At 43.1% G+C, this 16,074-nt stretch overlaps 1 protein-coding gene across 1 annotated transcript in view; it reads right to left on the bottom strand.

The window, feature by feature from the left end:
- Nucleotides 1-207: 207 nt before the first annotated feature.
- The window catches only part of MDGA2 (MAM domain containing glycosylphosphatidylinositol anchor 2), a 366,045-nt gene continuing 350,178 nt past the window's right edge, over nucleotides 208-16,074 (bottom strand). The window contains exons 17-18 of the mRNA XM_085893801.1: nucleotides 2,486-2,588; nucleotides 208-2,262 (exon numbers count right to left, since the gene is read on the bottom strand). Coding sequence (XP_085749927.1) covers nucleotides 2,162-2,262; nucleotides 2,486-2,588 — 204 coding nt within the window. The 3' untranslated portion in view covers nucleotides 208-2,161. The remainder of the gene's footprint in view (nucleotides 2,263-2,485; nucleotides 2,589-16,074) is intronic.

The raw sequence follows: 16,074 nt of genomic DNA on the forward strand, positions 1-16,074 counted from the left end.
TTATAAAAAGTAACATCTCTGGTTTTCCCCTTGTGGTCTTCATATACATATAGATATACATTTATCGAAATATAAATATAAACATACATATACATATATATAAACATAAACATATATATATTTAAATATATATATATATATATATATATATATATATATATATATATATATATATATGAATATATATATATATATATATATATATATATATGTGAATGAAAGGAAAGATTGGAGATAAAGAGAGAAAGAGACCCCAAGAATGAAAACCTTCTCAGGGAAGGTGTGAAAGACAACATTCCAAGTGACAGAGGAAAATGATAGTTTTCTTTTTCAGATCTGGAGACATTCAACAAATTGTTCTTCACCAGCAAAGTTTTTTGTTTGTTTGTTCGTTTTCACCACTTTATACAAGGCTGCTCCTGCCTGTGGGCCGACGATCAATCAATCAATCAATCAATCAATCAATCCTTATGGCTTATCAATGAGAAAATCATTCCATTTCCAGTCTTGATGCAAAAACAATGCCAACAGTTCTAGCTAATGTTTTCACAACAGACATGACCTATTAATTACATCTGGTGCTAATTAATACACAATAACGATCATCATCATTATAATGACAATAGTAACAATTTTAATAAGGGAAATAAATCAACACGCACATATTAATCGTGGCCAATGGGGTTTGGAACCTTAGTTGCCACAAGTCCATTACTGTGACAGTTTTTCCTGCCCAATGCTTCATTGAAAGGTGACCTCCAGAAAGCATCATCCACAAAACGGAGCCACAGATATGGTGTAATGTGGGAGGAATGAGCCAGGAGATGAGCAGATCTTTGCTTGTCCATTATTGTCCCGATTCTAAAGCAAACACTTTCTCTGATTCTCCCCAGGCCCTTGTGTTTTCTTCTATAAACAGCATAATTTGGCTGATTTTGGATTCTATTACATGATTTCAAAACATTCTTGGCCAACCCAACCTAAACTAACCCTAAGCCGCAATATCCCATCATCTCCCCCGTCCCCACTCCAAATGTTCCAATAACACATCATAACCTTCTTATTTCCTGGCCACGTAACCTCAACCGTTTTCTTCAACCAATATGAGGTGGCCTACATAACTTGTGGCCTAGGAAGTGCCTGGAAAAGAGGAACACAGTCTAGACCGTGCATGGCTCTTCGTACCATGAGAAACTGGTGACAACATCTGCTATAAAACGTTCAGCATTCTGTGTGCGTATGTTAAAATTGCTTCTTTTAAATTGGATAATATGGATTAACTAAGATTATTATGCTTTAGCTTCAATGGCACAATAAGGAAAAAGGGAGTAAAATCACAAGCAATGGAAGAAGTGGAAGAGTAAGAGTAACGTGTGTACAACAGTGTATGTTGACAATACAATGTACAAAACTGTGCTCCATGGCAGGACTGCTTGGTCATCTTGGATGAATGGTTCAGCTGCTGCAGACAAGTGAAGCTATGCAAAATATGCAACAGGCCTCATGATTTGGGAATGTGCTGCAGTGCTGCTAAACAGTAGCTATGATTTGTGCTTTGACTTCATCCATTGATGGTGCCTTCTCCCTACATCTCCCCTCCTCCTAAAAACAGAACTGTCCCAGCCTTTTACACCCCTCGTACTCCCTCCCTGTTGGGCCATGCCAAAAATATGAAAAGACGGGGGCAGAGTGACTGAGTGTGTTGAAATTTTAGTGCGACGTTGGGATCATGGGATGTGGAGATAGGTTCAGGTGCTGCCACAAGTTGATGGCATCCACAGAACACAGTTAATTTTGAGAGTTAATGTGAGTGTGCAGCAGTCTTTGGTAGTTTTCCTTTGCACATGTTGTATGGAATTGCTGAACAAGACAGCATTTGTGTAATGAACAGATTGAGCACAGTTTCTTTTGCAGTACAGCCTCCCTAAGATACCACTTTTCTTCCCTCTTTTTCCATCGTTCAACAGCAGTAATGATGGCAGGGTCACGTTTTTGTGATGCCATAACTTCTTAGTTTTCATCACTCCTTAGTGATAGGTAATTGTGGCCTGGGAGCATTCATCATCTGGTCCCTTGCTCGTCTCTCATTCATGGGGCCATGGAGGTGTTTGGGTGGGTGGTTGAAGGTTGGAGTTTGAAGATGAGTTTAGTGACATAGCCATCACCTTGGCCACATGAGACCATAGGCTAGAGCAAGGGCAACGAGATACAGCTGACAGCATGTGTGGGATAGTGCCATATCACAGGAATTCCGTGGAGAAGCTGTGGAGGAAAATTGATTGGAGGTGGAATTGAAAAGGGAAGTATTAAATATGTTAAATAAAATATGGGATTAATATAACACAAGATGAGGGTAATCAAAACATTATGAGACAGAAAAAGGAGAGAAACGAAGATAAAAAGAGGAAAAACACAAAAAAGAATGGACAACAATTTAAAAGATAGATGACACAGGCAAAAGAATGGCAGACAATGGAATACTTACGATAAAACGATGATTGTTTTGCACAACTTCCTTCTACTACAGTAACATCATCAATAGCAATGTCTCCCTCCATTCCAGATCCACGGACACCTTCCAAGATGATCTGGGTGAGGGAGAGGAAAAGTTGTGAGGAGGTTTAAAAAACAAAAAAATATTTTAAAGGCTGTAAAAAACAAAAACAAACATTTTCCAGAAGTTCAATGCCATTGATGCAGTATCTGTCACACCGCCTCATTTAACACAACAACTTGGTTATTTGTGCCTGATGTTTGTGTCCTTTATAACTATTAATTACATCTGGTGCTAATTAATACACAATAACGATCATCATCTTCATCATCATTATAATGACAATAGTAACAATTTTAATAAATCCTTTATATCCTTTTCAAGAATAAGGGTGATGTGCAGAGCTGTGGAAATTACAGAGGGATAAAGTTGTGAAGCCACACCATGAAGTTGTGGGAAAGAGTAGTTGAAGCTAGGTTGAGAGGAGAGGTGACGATCTGTGAGCAGCAATATGGGTTTATGCCAGGAAAGAGCACCACTGATGCAATGTTTGCTTTTAGAATGTTGATGGAGAAGTATAGGGAAGGGCAGAAGGAGTTACATTGTGTGTTTGTGGATTTAGAGAAAGCTTATGATCGGGTGCCAAGAGAGGAGTTGTGGCATTGTCTGAGGAAGTCGGGAGTGGTGGAGAAGGATGTGAGGATTGTGCAGGATATGTATGAGGACAGTGTGACAGCGGTGAGGTGTGCGGTAGGAATGACGGACCGGTTAAAGGTAAAAGTGGGATTGCACCAAGGATCGACTCTGAGCCCTTTCCTGTTTGCAATGGTGATGGACAGGTTGACGGACGAGATCAGACTGGAGTCCCCATGGACTATGATGTTCGCGGATGACATCATGATCTGTAGGGAAAGTAGGGAGCAGGCTGAGGCGAGCCTCGAGAGGTGGAGGTACGCACTGGAGAGAAGGGGAATGATAGTCAGTCGGAGTAAGACGGAGTACATGTGCGTAAATGAGAGGGAGGGTGGTGGTATGGTGCGGTTGCAAGGAGTTGAGGTGGGGAAGGTGGATGGCCTTAAATACTTGGGATCAACTGTGCAAAGTAACAGAGAGTGTGGGAGAGAAGAGAAAAAGAGAGTGCAGGCAGGATGGAGTGGGTGGAGAAGAGTTGCAGGAGTGATTTGTGACAGAAAGGTAGCTGCAAGAGAGAAGGGGAAAGTATATAAGACGGGAGTGAGACCAGCTATGTTGTATGGTTTGGAGGCGGTGGCGCTAACAAAAAGACACGAAGTGGAGCTGGAGGTGGCAGAGTTAAAGATGCTGCGATTCTCGTTGGGAGTGACGAGGATAGATAGGATAAGAAATGAGCATATTAGAGGGACAGCGCAGGTAGGACGGTTTGAAGACAAAGTGAGAGAGGTGAGATTGAGATGGTTTGGACATGTGCTCAGGAGGGAAGCGGGGTATATCGGGAGAAGGATGTTGAAGATGGAGCCGCCAGGCAGGAGGAGAAGAGGAAGGCCAAAGAAGAGGTTCATGGATATGGTGAGGGCGGACATGGGGGTGGTTGGAGTGTCAATGGAAGATGTAGAGGATAGAGCAAAATGGAGACGGTTGATCCGCTGTGGCGACCCCTAACGGGAGCGAGCCGAAAGAAGAAGAAGTTTGTGTCCTTTATAACATCCCTAAAAACAGTAAGTTTCCTCGTGGAATGATTTTCAATTTTGTTTTACTGCCAGACTGGCAGACAGACTGCAATAATTACCTTACTCCTCTCTGCACACGCGTGATCGGAACAAGATTCCATATAATTTACCAAATTCAGAGCTAAACGACTGCTAAACTGCAGATTCATGTTCTGATGCATGTTCAGATTCGTGTTCTACAGTGTTCAAAATGTAAAATTAAATTGAAGTTAAGTCGTTCCGACATCATAGACTGACATCTGTAGATGGATAGACAGACAGTGAAAAATGACCCAAATGCTTAACCCCACTTCTCGCTTCGTGCACATGGTAAAATACACTCACAAAAAAAAAATACAAATCATTGCACAGTTCATTTCATACACTATCACATGGAGAAACCTAATGAGTAAGCTTGTATAATTTATGTTGCTGATACAAATACCACCCGTCACTTCGCTGAGGGGTATACGAAGGGGGGAAAGAGAAAAAGAGGAGGGAAGAGAGAGAGGGGTGGGGAGAGAGCGGGGAGAGTGAAGAGGTGGAGGGGAAAGGAGAGAGGAGGGAGGGGAAGCGAGGAGGGGTGGGGAATGGAAAGACAATGTGAGGTGAGAGGAAGGGAAGGCAGATGTGTGGTGGAGCGTTAATTATGATTCAAACCGTTTCATCAAAATGATTCTGCATAGAATAACAGTGAAGATGGAAACAAAATAAATGTCTGAAATCCATTTTCTACCACCCGGACGCGTCCGGAGACAAACTCCTGTCCAGGCACAAATACCGCCCGGACACATTTGGAAACAAACACCACCCAGACGCATCCAGAACCAAGCTGACCAGGGACAAACTCCTGTCCGGACGCGTCCGGAGACAGACACCGTCTGGACACGTCCGGACAGACACCGCCTGGAGACTCACACTGCCCGAACATCCGAAGACAGACACCGCCCATACACGTCTGGAGACAGACACCACCAGGACACGTCCAGAGACAAACACCGCCCAGATGTGTCCGGAGACAAACACCGCTCAGAGACATTCATAGCCAAGCTGGCCAGAGCCAAACACATCTGGAGAGAAACTCCCATCTGGACACAAACCCTGCCCGCATTTTGGCTGGACAAACACTGTCCAGACATAACCACTGTCCAGATATGTCCAGAGACAGGAGGGGAGAGTGAGAGAGAGGTGTGGGAGGAGAGTGCTGCACTGCATTGGGAGGGGGTAGAGCTAAGATGGGACAAAGAGAGATAGAGAGACTTTTGACTTTTGTATACCTTTATTTATACAAGCTTAGAAAAAAACAGTACATACACATTACATACAAAACAAGTCACAATAAAAAGGTCAAGTACACAGTTAAAATTAAACAATAAGATCATGCTGATCTACTTTACACAATGCATTCCTGGAACACCATTTCTGCTTAAATAGTTCAAGATTATTAATGTTTTGGTGAAAATAAAATTCTGTACGTAATCTGGCCACGCAAGGGCCTTAAAAGCAGTTAAAACATTGTAATCAGCATCAGAGTTTGCAAGAAGTTTAGCTTTCCTTGTTTTTATTGCTAGTTTCCCTTCGGCTATTATAAAATTGGCGAGAGCAGATTCAACATGACGTTTGGAATTTAACGGTAATCCAAAAATAAAAGTACGTAAAGAAAATATTTTTTTCATATGACAGCACAATTGTGATAAAAAGGTAAAAAGTGGGGTCAGTCTTGCACAGTCAACATAGGCATGATATGAATCTTCAGAGGCCATACAAAAGGGGCACGAAACAGAATTTAAAACCTTAAAATGATGTTATAAAACATTCGTAGGTAAAATCAAATGTACAATTCTCCAAGAGACATCACTAGTGCGTTTTACAATCGGTGGGACATACATGGCAGCCCATTGTGGGCACAGGGGGGACCTCGGAGGCAACATCCCCTTCCATCGGGATCCAAAACTATCTTTGCACACACAAGGATGCCGTATTGTAACACAAAGGTGGTACAGGCACTTTTTAGCAACACTAGGAAGTGGAGAGGAAGACAGTATCACAGTTTCTGTTAATGCAAGTGATGTTATACGTAACTGCGGAAAGAAGGGAACATGGATTGCAGGGACAGCGTTGGTGGTATAAAAATGGAGTCCCAAACTTCTAGAGGTACTTAGAACTTCCTGGATGAGCTGGGAGACAGTTATTAAAGAGCGCATTCCAATGGCAGTCACAATGTGCCCGACTGAGTGCCATGTTTTGTTCTTGTTCCGCAGATCTCGTATGACACACATGCCAGAGTTTATAAAGCATTGTATATAAGCACGCGATCGAGGTATGTTAGGAAAAAAGTGGATTGTAGAAGATAGGCTCGTCGAAAAAGTTGTTGATGTTGTAGTGAGCCATATCTTGGTGCAATACAAGAGGCTGCCAGGCTTGCAACAGGTCTTGGTAAAACAAAGGCAATGGAGAGATGTCCACATGTTGCAAGTCCATGAGAAAAAGTTCCTGATTGAAGTCGAGCATGCCAGCCATTTTCAGAAAATGTTTAGCAGTGGAACACCATAGCAGTGATGTGGAAAAAAGAAAGCGATGGACAGTGGCGACTCGAAAGGCCATCAGTCGGCTGAGAATGTCAATAAGACCATGGCCACCATCTGCCAATGGAAGGTAAAGGACTTCAGGCTTGACCCAATGTTTGCCACCTCAGAGAAAATTAAGCAGATATTTCTGGATTGTCAGCAGCAGAGCTTCAGTAGGGTGCAAGGAAATCATTTTGTGCAACAAGGAAGGCAACAGATTATTGATCATGAGGGCACGACCTCTGTACGACAAGGTAAGTATTATTCCTCTCCACTTCTCTATTCTATTATCAATTTTGTAAACTGTATTTGACCAGTTCTTAGCCATAAAAGCTGGGCTGCCAATGTACACACCAAGAAAGTGGATGCCTTCCTTCTCCCACTGCAAGTTTCTGGGAAGATGAGGCAAACCAGCAGCCGGGGTATGACCAATCCATGGAGCTTTACATTTGTTCCAATGTATTATAGTTGTACAAGCCAAAGATAATTTTTCCAAGTCATTTAATAACATGGTGACATCATCACTATTACACACCAAGACACACACATCATCAGCATATGCTGAGATAACAATTGGCCTTTCACTTCGCATCACAGGAAAGCCTGGTAAACTGGCACGAAGGCGAATTAGGAGGGGTTCAATACAGAGGGAGTCGAGAATGCCCAATAACGAACACCCTTGGCGGGCTCCTCTTCCAACCATCAATGGTGCACATAAGCTATTATTAACTTTAATGATGCTGCTAAAAACATGATTATACAACAATGAGACATGGGACATAAAAGTTGCTCCAAAACCAAACTGTTTTAAGGTATAAAAAAACATATTCAAGGCTAATAGTATTGAAAGCTTTCTCTTGATCAAGTAAAAACAAGCCAGCATTCTGCTTTTGAAGAGCACAGGCATCCCACAAGTCCCGAATTAAAAAAATATCATGAATAGACCAGTTTGGAATACAAAGAGATTGATCAAAATGTATTAAAAAGCTAAGAAAAGGCTTTATACGATTTATACAAGGGCCTTGGAAAAGATTTTGTAATCCACATAACACAAAGCAGAGAAATAGGCCTCCAATTCTGCAAGGTCTGGAGATCTCCTTTCTTCGGGATAAGGCACACGACTGCACGGCGACAACTTAGAGGTAACAAACCATCTTGTAAACTAAACTTAAAAACATCTAAAAGTGTTGGTCCAAGCAAATCCCAAAATGTTTTATAAAATTCAACAGGTAAACCATCAAAGCCAGGTTCTTTATGATCATGAAGGTCATTAAGAGCTATTAAAAGTTCATCTACAGTAAAATCTTGTTCTAAAGAGTGTTGTGATTCTTCCAATTGTGGTAGATTTTGGGTAAAATCAGATATTGCTCGTTCATTACTTTTCTTTGTGGGAAAAACATTCTTGTAAAAATCCCAATAAAACACTTCAACTGAGCATTGTCTTCAAAATAATTTGTCCATCACTTGAACGTAAGCTTAACAGTGAACGATTAGACTCTGTAGTTTTTTTCAAAGTTAAAAAAGTCTTTGCAGCAAGTTTCTGAAGTTGACAGACCTTTCACTCTAAGTCGGGTTAGCACTCCGAGAGAATCTTCTTTAATTAAACAATTCAATCGGGCTCGTTTCTCATAAAGCCGCTGGCATCGTACATCCTCATCAATATTAATCGTGCTATCTTGTAAATTAAGGATTTTTTTCTTTAAAATACTTATCCTAGCTTGCTTTCCATTCGTGAAGTTATTCCAATATTGCTGACAGAAGACTCGCATTTGTGCTTTTATATAATCCCACCATTGACAAAGATTTGTAAAATCGTTCCATGATTGTAGAATTCGAAGCCAATTTTTTTTAAAACATGATTTAAAAAAAGGAATCATTTAAAAGAGAGGTGTTAAAAGACCAATGAGAAGTATTCCTCTGAGGACTAGGAAAAGAAAGATGCATTTTAATTTAAAAATGATCAGAAAAACCAGAGGAAGTGATGTCAGTAAAACTTACATGGTTTAAAAAAGAGAGACTAATGTAAAATTTATCAAGGCTTGCAAGCGACATGATATTTAACAAGCAACGACACCAAGTAAATTGTTGAACGTTCCCATGCTATAGTCGCCAAACATCACCAAGATCATGTTGGAACAGAAGCATGGACAAAGGCCCAGCACTTGTTGGATGTGGTTCAGGGCTGTTCCGATCTCTGACTGCGTCTAACGTACAATTAAAATCACCACCTAAACACAATAGGGTATCGGGGGTGAGATGATTAAGGAAAGTGAAGGATTCAGTGAAGAAGGCTGTCCTGACTGTGCTGTTACAAGGGGCATAAACATTGACAATTAATATTTGCTGGCGGTTATATGTAAAACCAATTACAGCTAAATATCCAGGTACAATTTCTTTAAAAACAACAGAGGAGATGGGAAGACGTGGAGAAATATAAAAAAGCAATACCGGCACTCACGGAGGCTGTGTCACTAAAAAAACCAAGTGCCTTTCAACTTCAGCCTCCAGTTTGTCATGCAACTCGCAGTCGCACGAGTTTCTTGTAAAAGAAGAATATCTACCTTTACATTATTAATTCGCTGCATCGTTTGGACTTTACGTAAAGGATTACGCCCTCCGTTTATATTTAAACTTGCTGTAATCATAATGAAAAGGTAGGATCAAGAAATTTTTATGCATTCAAGTGCTTCCTTGCTTTAAGAATATATTTTTTTCAGTCTCTTACAAGAAGCGCTGGAAATGGCAGCAGCTTCCAGGTTCTTAACAATCACTTGCACTTTCTGGACAAAGGCACGCAAGTTGGGGAAAAAATAATTTAAATCTACTCGCTTCTTTCGAGTAGTTTTTTTGTAAAAAATCTGAGATATCGGAAATAGAAATTAAAGTATCATCAAGACTACTATCTGGGGGGAGCTCCTCACCAAAAGCACTCAACGTCAGAGAGGAGCAACCATCTGAATCATAGTCCTCATTTTCCTCAAGGCCTTCACCCATTTGCTCAATCTCCATGGTTGGTTCAGGAGGACCAAAAATGTAAGAGCAACACTCTCAGCAGTTACATCCTTGGATGTGTCATTAACGATAGTGATGGCAATGTTGCTATCTTTAACAGGAGCACTACAAGGCTGAGATGACTCAGGGAGTATGGAGGGAGGAAGTCCAGTCTGGGAGGGATTGGTCGTAATAGTTGGAGGTTGCAAACCAGGGAGGGGAGGGGGGAAGGAAGAGGAGGAGGAGGAGCATGGGAAGGAAGGAAGAAGAAGAAGCAGGAGGGGCAAGGGGAGGGGGAGGGAGAGAAGAGCAAAGGGGGGAAGGAGGGGGAGAAAGAGGTGGAGGGGGAATGTTATGTAACATTAGCATCATTACATAACATTTTATAGGTAACAGGTGATTCCGAAGAGGAACCAACTAGTGAAACCGAAGCACATGGGGCCTGTGTTGTGGGGCAAGTCCCCACAAGCACCTGTGCAAAGGAGCGAAGAGCTGCTGAAGCAGCGAGGATTTTCGATCTGGGCTCAGCGGTGCTTTGAGAAGGGGAAAAAGATCTTTTTGTGCTTTTATTTATCAGAGTAGGAGCAGGTGCTCCATGGGAAGCTTCTGCTTCTGTAATGGAAGCATTAATTATCTGGGACAGGGAGTTGTTGGGATGAGGAGTCTTCATTAACAGTTTTATTCGGCAAGTCTTTGGGGCACGATCTTTTAACATGGCCGAATTCACCACAACCAAAACACACGAGGGTTTCTGTGTTTGCATATCCCATATAAGTATGCCCCTCGATTTTAAAAGGAAGGATTTTGGAACCCTGAAGCCTGGAACCCTGAAACACCAGGTGGTAAGATCATATAAACAAGCCGACGAAACAACATGATGTGTTTAAATTTATCATTCCGACTATGAAAAGGAATCAATGAATCATCCTCAATGGGGATAACAACCGGACCGTATCGTTGCAGCTGGGTTACAATTTGATCACATTTAATGAAAGATGGTAAATTTGAGATCAGAACCTTTTTTGTGGGAGTATCCAAAGGGTTAAATGGAACATAAATATCGGAATCAAAGAAAAGTCCATGCTAGACGACTTGAGCAACCATCGGCACTTCAGAAACGAAGAAAACAATCTTTTTGTTCATACGGGAAACCGCCTTAACATTCTCAATCCCGATAATCTCACCCACACCAACAATAAACTTCTCCATGTCGATCTCCGACGGAGGAATACAAACAATGCCATGTTTCTGGGTTAGCGCTTCAAACGAAGTATACTGCAAACTTTCACGCGCCATGACTTTCAATGGCCGGATGTATATAAATAAATCGGCGAACACCGTTCAAACTTCGACGGGTCACGAAAAACAAGAATAATTTAAACGAAAGGAACATGTAGAATGAATACAAAATAAGTAAGTAAGTAAATAAATAAACGCGATAAACTAACAATGCACAACAGTACATCAGCACGGGCACCGCCCAAAGCACAAAGAACGCACCGAATACCGTAAATGTTCTTCTCTCCCTCTCTCAAACTCGGGAAATTGGGGCCCAAGAGGAGGGGAAGAAAAAAAAATGCTGCGCAGCTGGGTAAAGGAGACAAGAGAGCACAAGGGACACCACAGGGTTAACACACGCAGCAACACGTCGCCATGACACGTACACACAGAGCGACTGGCCACCAGGGGGGGAAGAGAAGAGAGAGAAGAGAGAGGAGAGGAGGGAGAGGGGAGGGAGAGAGGGAGGGGGAGAGGGGAGGGGAGAGGGGAGGGGGAGAGGGGAGGGGAGGGAGAGGGGAGGGGGAGAGGGAGGGGGAGAGGGGAGGGGAGGGAGAGGGAGGGGGAGAGGGGAGGGAGGGAGAGGGAAGGGGGAGAGGGGAGGGAGAGGGGAGGGGAGAGGGGAGGGAGAGGGGAGGGGAGAGGGGAGGGAGAGGGGAGGGGGAGAGGGGAGGGAGAGGGGAGGGGGAGAGGGGAGGGAGAGGGGAGGGGAGAGGGGAGGGAGAGGGGAGGGAGAGGGGAGGGAGAGGGGAGGGGAGAGGGGAGGGAGAGGGGAGGGGAGAGGGGAGGGGGAGAGGGGAGGGGAGAGGGGAGGGAGAGGGGAGGGGAGAGGGGAGGGAGAGGGGAGGGGAGAGGGAGGGGGAGAGGGGAGGGAGAGGAGAGGGGGAGAGGGGAGGGGGAGAGAGAGGTGGAGAGAGCGAGAGCGAGAGCGAGAGCGAGAGCGAGAGCGAGAGCGAGAGCGAGAGAGAGAGAGAGAGAGAGAGAGAGAGAGAGAGAGAGAGAGAGAGAGAGAGAGAGAGAGAGAGAGAGAGAGAGAGAGGGAGAAAGAGAGAGAGAGGGAGAGAGAGAGAGAGAGAGAGAGAGAGAGAGAGAGAGAGAGAGAGAGAGAGAGAGAGAGAGAGAGAGAGAGAGAGAGAGAGAGAGAGAGAGAGAGAGAGAGAGAGAGAGATATTGAGGGGGGGAGGGGGGGTGTGGAGTTGGGGAGTTAGCAGAGAGAATATGTTATGCTTTATGAACACACACACACACACACACACACACACACACACACACACACACACACACACACACACACACACACACACACACACACACACACACACACACACACACACACACACACACACACACACACACACTGGCTGATAGTGGCAATTTTTCAGGAATCGACAAGGTGGAGTTAATGTGATTACTGTCTACAATAATTACTGCATGCAACCCAAAAACCTTGAGTAGCTTTCACCAAAAAACAACGTTGCAATTATGTTGACGCACATGCTCACAAACATGAATCTTTATAAACAGCTGCATGTGACAGGTGCAAAAAATTTGGCTCGGTAATTTAGAACACACGTTAGTATGGCAAACGGCTCAGAAATCGGGTGATATTTCATGAGCCCATCACCCAGGGTGACAGAGCAGCAGCTACTCGCCCAGGGTGATGGAGCACGAGCCACTCACCCAGGGTGATGGAGCACGAGCCACTCACCCAGGGTGACTGAGAACGAGCCACTCACCCAGGGTGACTGAGAACGAGCCACTTTCCCAGGGCGACGGAACACGAGCCACTCGCCCAGGGTAACGGAGCATGAGCCACTCGCCCAGGGTGACAGAGAACGAGCCACTCATCTAGGGTGATGGAGCAGGAACCACTCGCTCAGGGTGACGGAGCATGAGCCACTCATCCAGGGTAAAGGAGCATGAGCCACTCACCCAGGGTGAAGGAGCACGAGCCACTCACCCAGGGTTACGGTGCACGAGCCACTCCCCCAGGGTGATGGAGCACGAGCTACTCGCCAAGGGTAACAGAGCACGAGCCACTCGTTTAGGGTGATGGAGCAGGAACCACTCGCTCAGGGTAACAGAGCATGAACCACTCGCTCTGAATGACGTGGCGTGGCAAAAGCATCCGCAGTGAGTGAACGATTCGCTCAGAATGATACAACGCGGTGCTGCTGTCGACAATGGGTGCTCGGCAAGTGGCTTAAGCACTCAAGCAAGCAATCCAATTAAATGGTTGACAAGGAATGGCTAGCCAGGCTGTCATTGCAACATATTGTGTGGCCATTGGCAATTCAAGGGTGGGCCGTTTCGATGTTTGTTTCTTCCCCTACACTGCCAAACTCTAGAACTCTTTACCTTCTCATGTGTTCCCAAACATTTATAATATTCCCCTTTTCAAAAAGCAGATTTTTTACTTTTTCAAAAACTCTTCGACTATTCTCTCTTTCCTTACTTTTCTATTCATGCAGTTCTTTTATGTAAGGCTTGGCCTTGATGAGAACTATTCAGTCCGTGCCTGTAGCCTTCAACATAAAATAAAACAAACAAACAAAAAAACCATATCGGATCCGTTTAACTTTAAACTTTAAACCAATCTTCACCGTGCACACAACAGTTAATGAAATAAAATGAATTCGTTCAAATCATGTTTTTATCCACAAAAGAGTTGCTGCTTAATGCAGAACAACCCTGGAGACATCGCAGCACGAGCCACGAGCCACATTTATCCATGGTGAGGAAAATATCGGCTTAGTTGTAAAGGCCCAGTCACACCTTGACGTTTTAGCCAGCTTATGCCGATTTTTGAAAAATTTGTCTAAAACGCTGGCACACGTCGAATACGTTATGGGTAAGTTTTGGAAACATTGAGAGCACGCTGAAAAACACTGCCATACGTCGTAGTACACTGGCTTTCATGGTTGTACTTTGCGGTTGTCCTCAAATTTTTGCATGCTTGAAATTTTACGACTTATGCCAGCGTATGACTCACAAGTTCCGCTACGCTGGCCATAAGTTGTAGGCACGTTATGCGATCGTTGATACACGTTACTTGTAAGTTAATCATAAGTCGAAACACGTTGAAGTAATGTTTAGTGTACCCGAAACTTATTTCTAACCTATGAGTAACGTGTTGTAGGCACGTTACGCGATCGTTGACACACGTCCACACACACGTTACTTGTAAGTTACTCATAAGTCGAAACACGTCAAGGTAATGGTTAGCGTCAGTGTTCCAGACTCCCTGGTTTTTTGTTTTTTCTTCGGTATGACGGTGATGTTGACACTTCGATTTCTAGTGCGGTTATGATTTAAATCGTTGAGCGGAAGCCTATTAATTATATTATATTATAACCGTACTAGAAATCGAAGTGTCAACATCACCGTCATACCGAAGAAAAAAAAAGCAGGGAGTCTGGAACACTGACGCTAACCATTACCTCGACGTGTTTCGACTTATGAGTAACTTACAAGTAACTTTTGTCGACGTGTGCCAACGTTCGCATATCGTGCGTACAACTTATTCCCATAGCATGCGGAACGTGTGAGGCATACGGCAAGTACGTCGTAAAAATTTTAACACGTTTAAAATTTCAAGACGTACTCCACTTACTACGACGTATGATAGCGTACTTTAGCGTTCTAATCACGTATACCAAACTTACCCATACCGTATTCGACGTGCACCAGCATTTTAGACGCATTTTTCAGAGGTCGGCATGCGATGGCAAGTTCGCCAAGGTGTGACTGCGATGTTGACACTTCCATTCCTCTGGCGGTTATGATTTGAATCAATGTGCGGCAGCCTTTTAATAGGCTACGCCACGTGATCGTCGGCGATACGTGCAGCGCGCTATGCATAAGTCAGACTATCGTTGGGCATAGGTTGTGAACGCCGACAACAGGCTAAGCATTCGTTGGTATAAGTTATCTATAAGACAACGAAACGTTCTGTGTCCGTTACTAATATGTTATGCATACAACCAACTCGTTATGAATATGTCCGAATCTTTAAAAAAAAAACATCAAAAGTTCAGCGTAAGCCAGCGTTTTACATACATTTTGATACGTTGCCATTGCTGGCTAAAACGTCAAGGTGACTGGGCCTTAAGACTCGTTATTTCTTTAAATTATCAGATTTCACTTCAGTTTTCGACAATTCTTTAGTCCAGTCGATACCGTTCCTCAAAACTTAAATAATATTTCAATGATACACTTTTAGTCCATGAGAGTAGATCTTGGAAAATCACATCATATAATGCATGAAATCACTGCAAGCTCCTAATTTGAAAACGATAGCATTTCCAAAAGCGATGTATACAGTGTAGCTATGATGAACATGCATTCGATAATGTGAGTGAGGAAAGTGGAAAAAAAACAAACAAAGTATCGTTAAGAAATCTTTGTGGCCTGTTCCAAGTCAAGGCATTGTTGAGCAGGCCAAAAAACATGGTGGCTTCAGACCCCAGTGAGGTTACCCGTGATACGCCTTAAGGCCCCATAAAGGGCGGTAACCGTGAATGTGCCTAATGAAGGATATAATTAAATAAGGCCGTTAATTATCTTTAAAAGGGGTGTTTTAATTAACTCAAACACCAAATTTTCAGTCATGCACTTCCTTGGAGTTTTCTTTGTATGCATGCAGTTTCAGGCTGCGAGGTTTCATGATTTCATGAAGGAGACACACACACACACACACACACACACACACACACACACACACACACACACACACACACACACACACACACACACACACACACACACGCACATTGACATTTATTAGTATAGATATGCTAGTTGTAGTGTATTCTAAATATGCATGCGAGATATAAAGTATGAAGACAATTCTATTTCAAAACCTCTAAGTTATTAATGAATTAAACAGTTTGAACTTGAGAGATATTTTGAATTTTCATTTCAATCCATTCAAGATATTCATTTTTATAACATGTGATTCCAAATAATTCCAAAATTTATGAACATTAAAAACAAATGTCCTATTTGCAAAAATATTTGAAAACTATAGCACTTAGGTATATATCACAATTATACTCTT

The sequence above is a fragment of the Eptatretus burgeri genome, chromosome 9, assembly GCF_056783735.1.
Source record: "Eptatretus burgeri isolate ZD-2024b chromosome 9, Ebu_testis_v1, whole genome shotgun sequence".
Taxonomy (NCBI): Eukaryota; Metazoa; Chordata; class Myxini; order Myxiniformes; family Myxinidae; genus Eptatretus; species Eptatretus burgeri.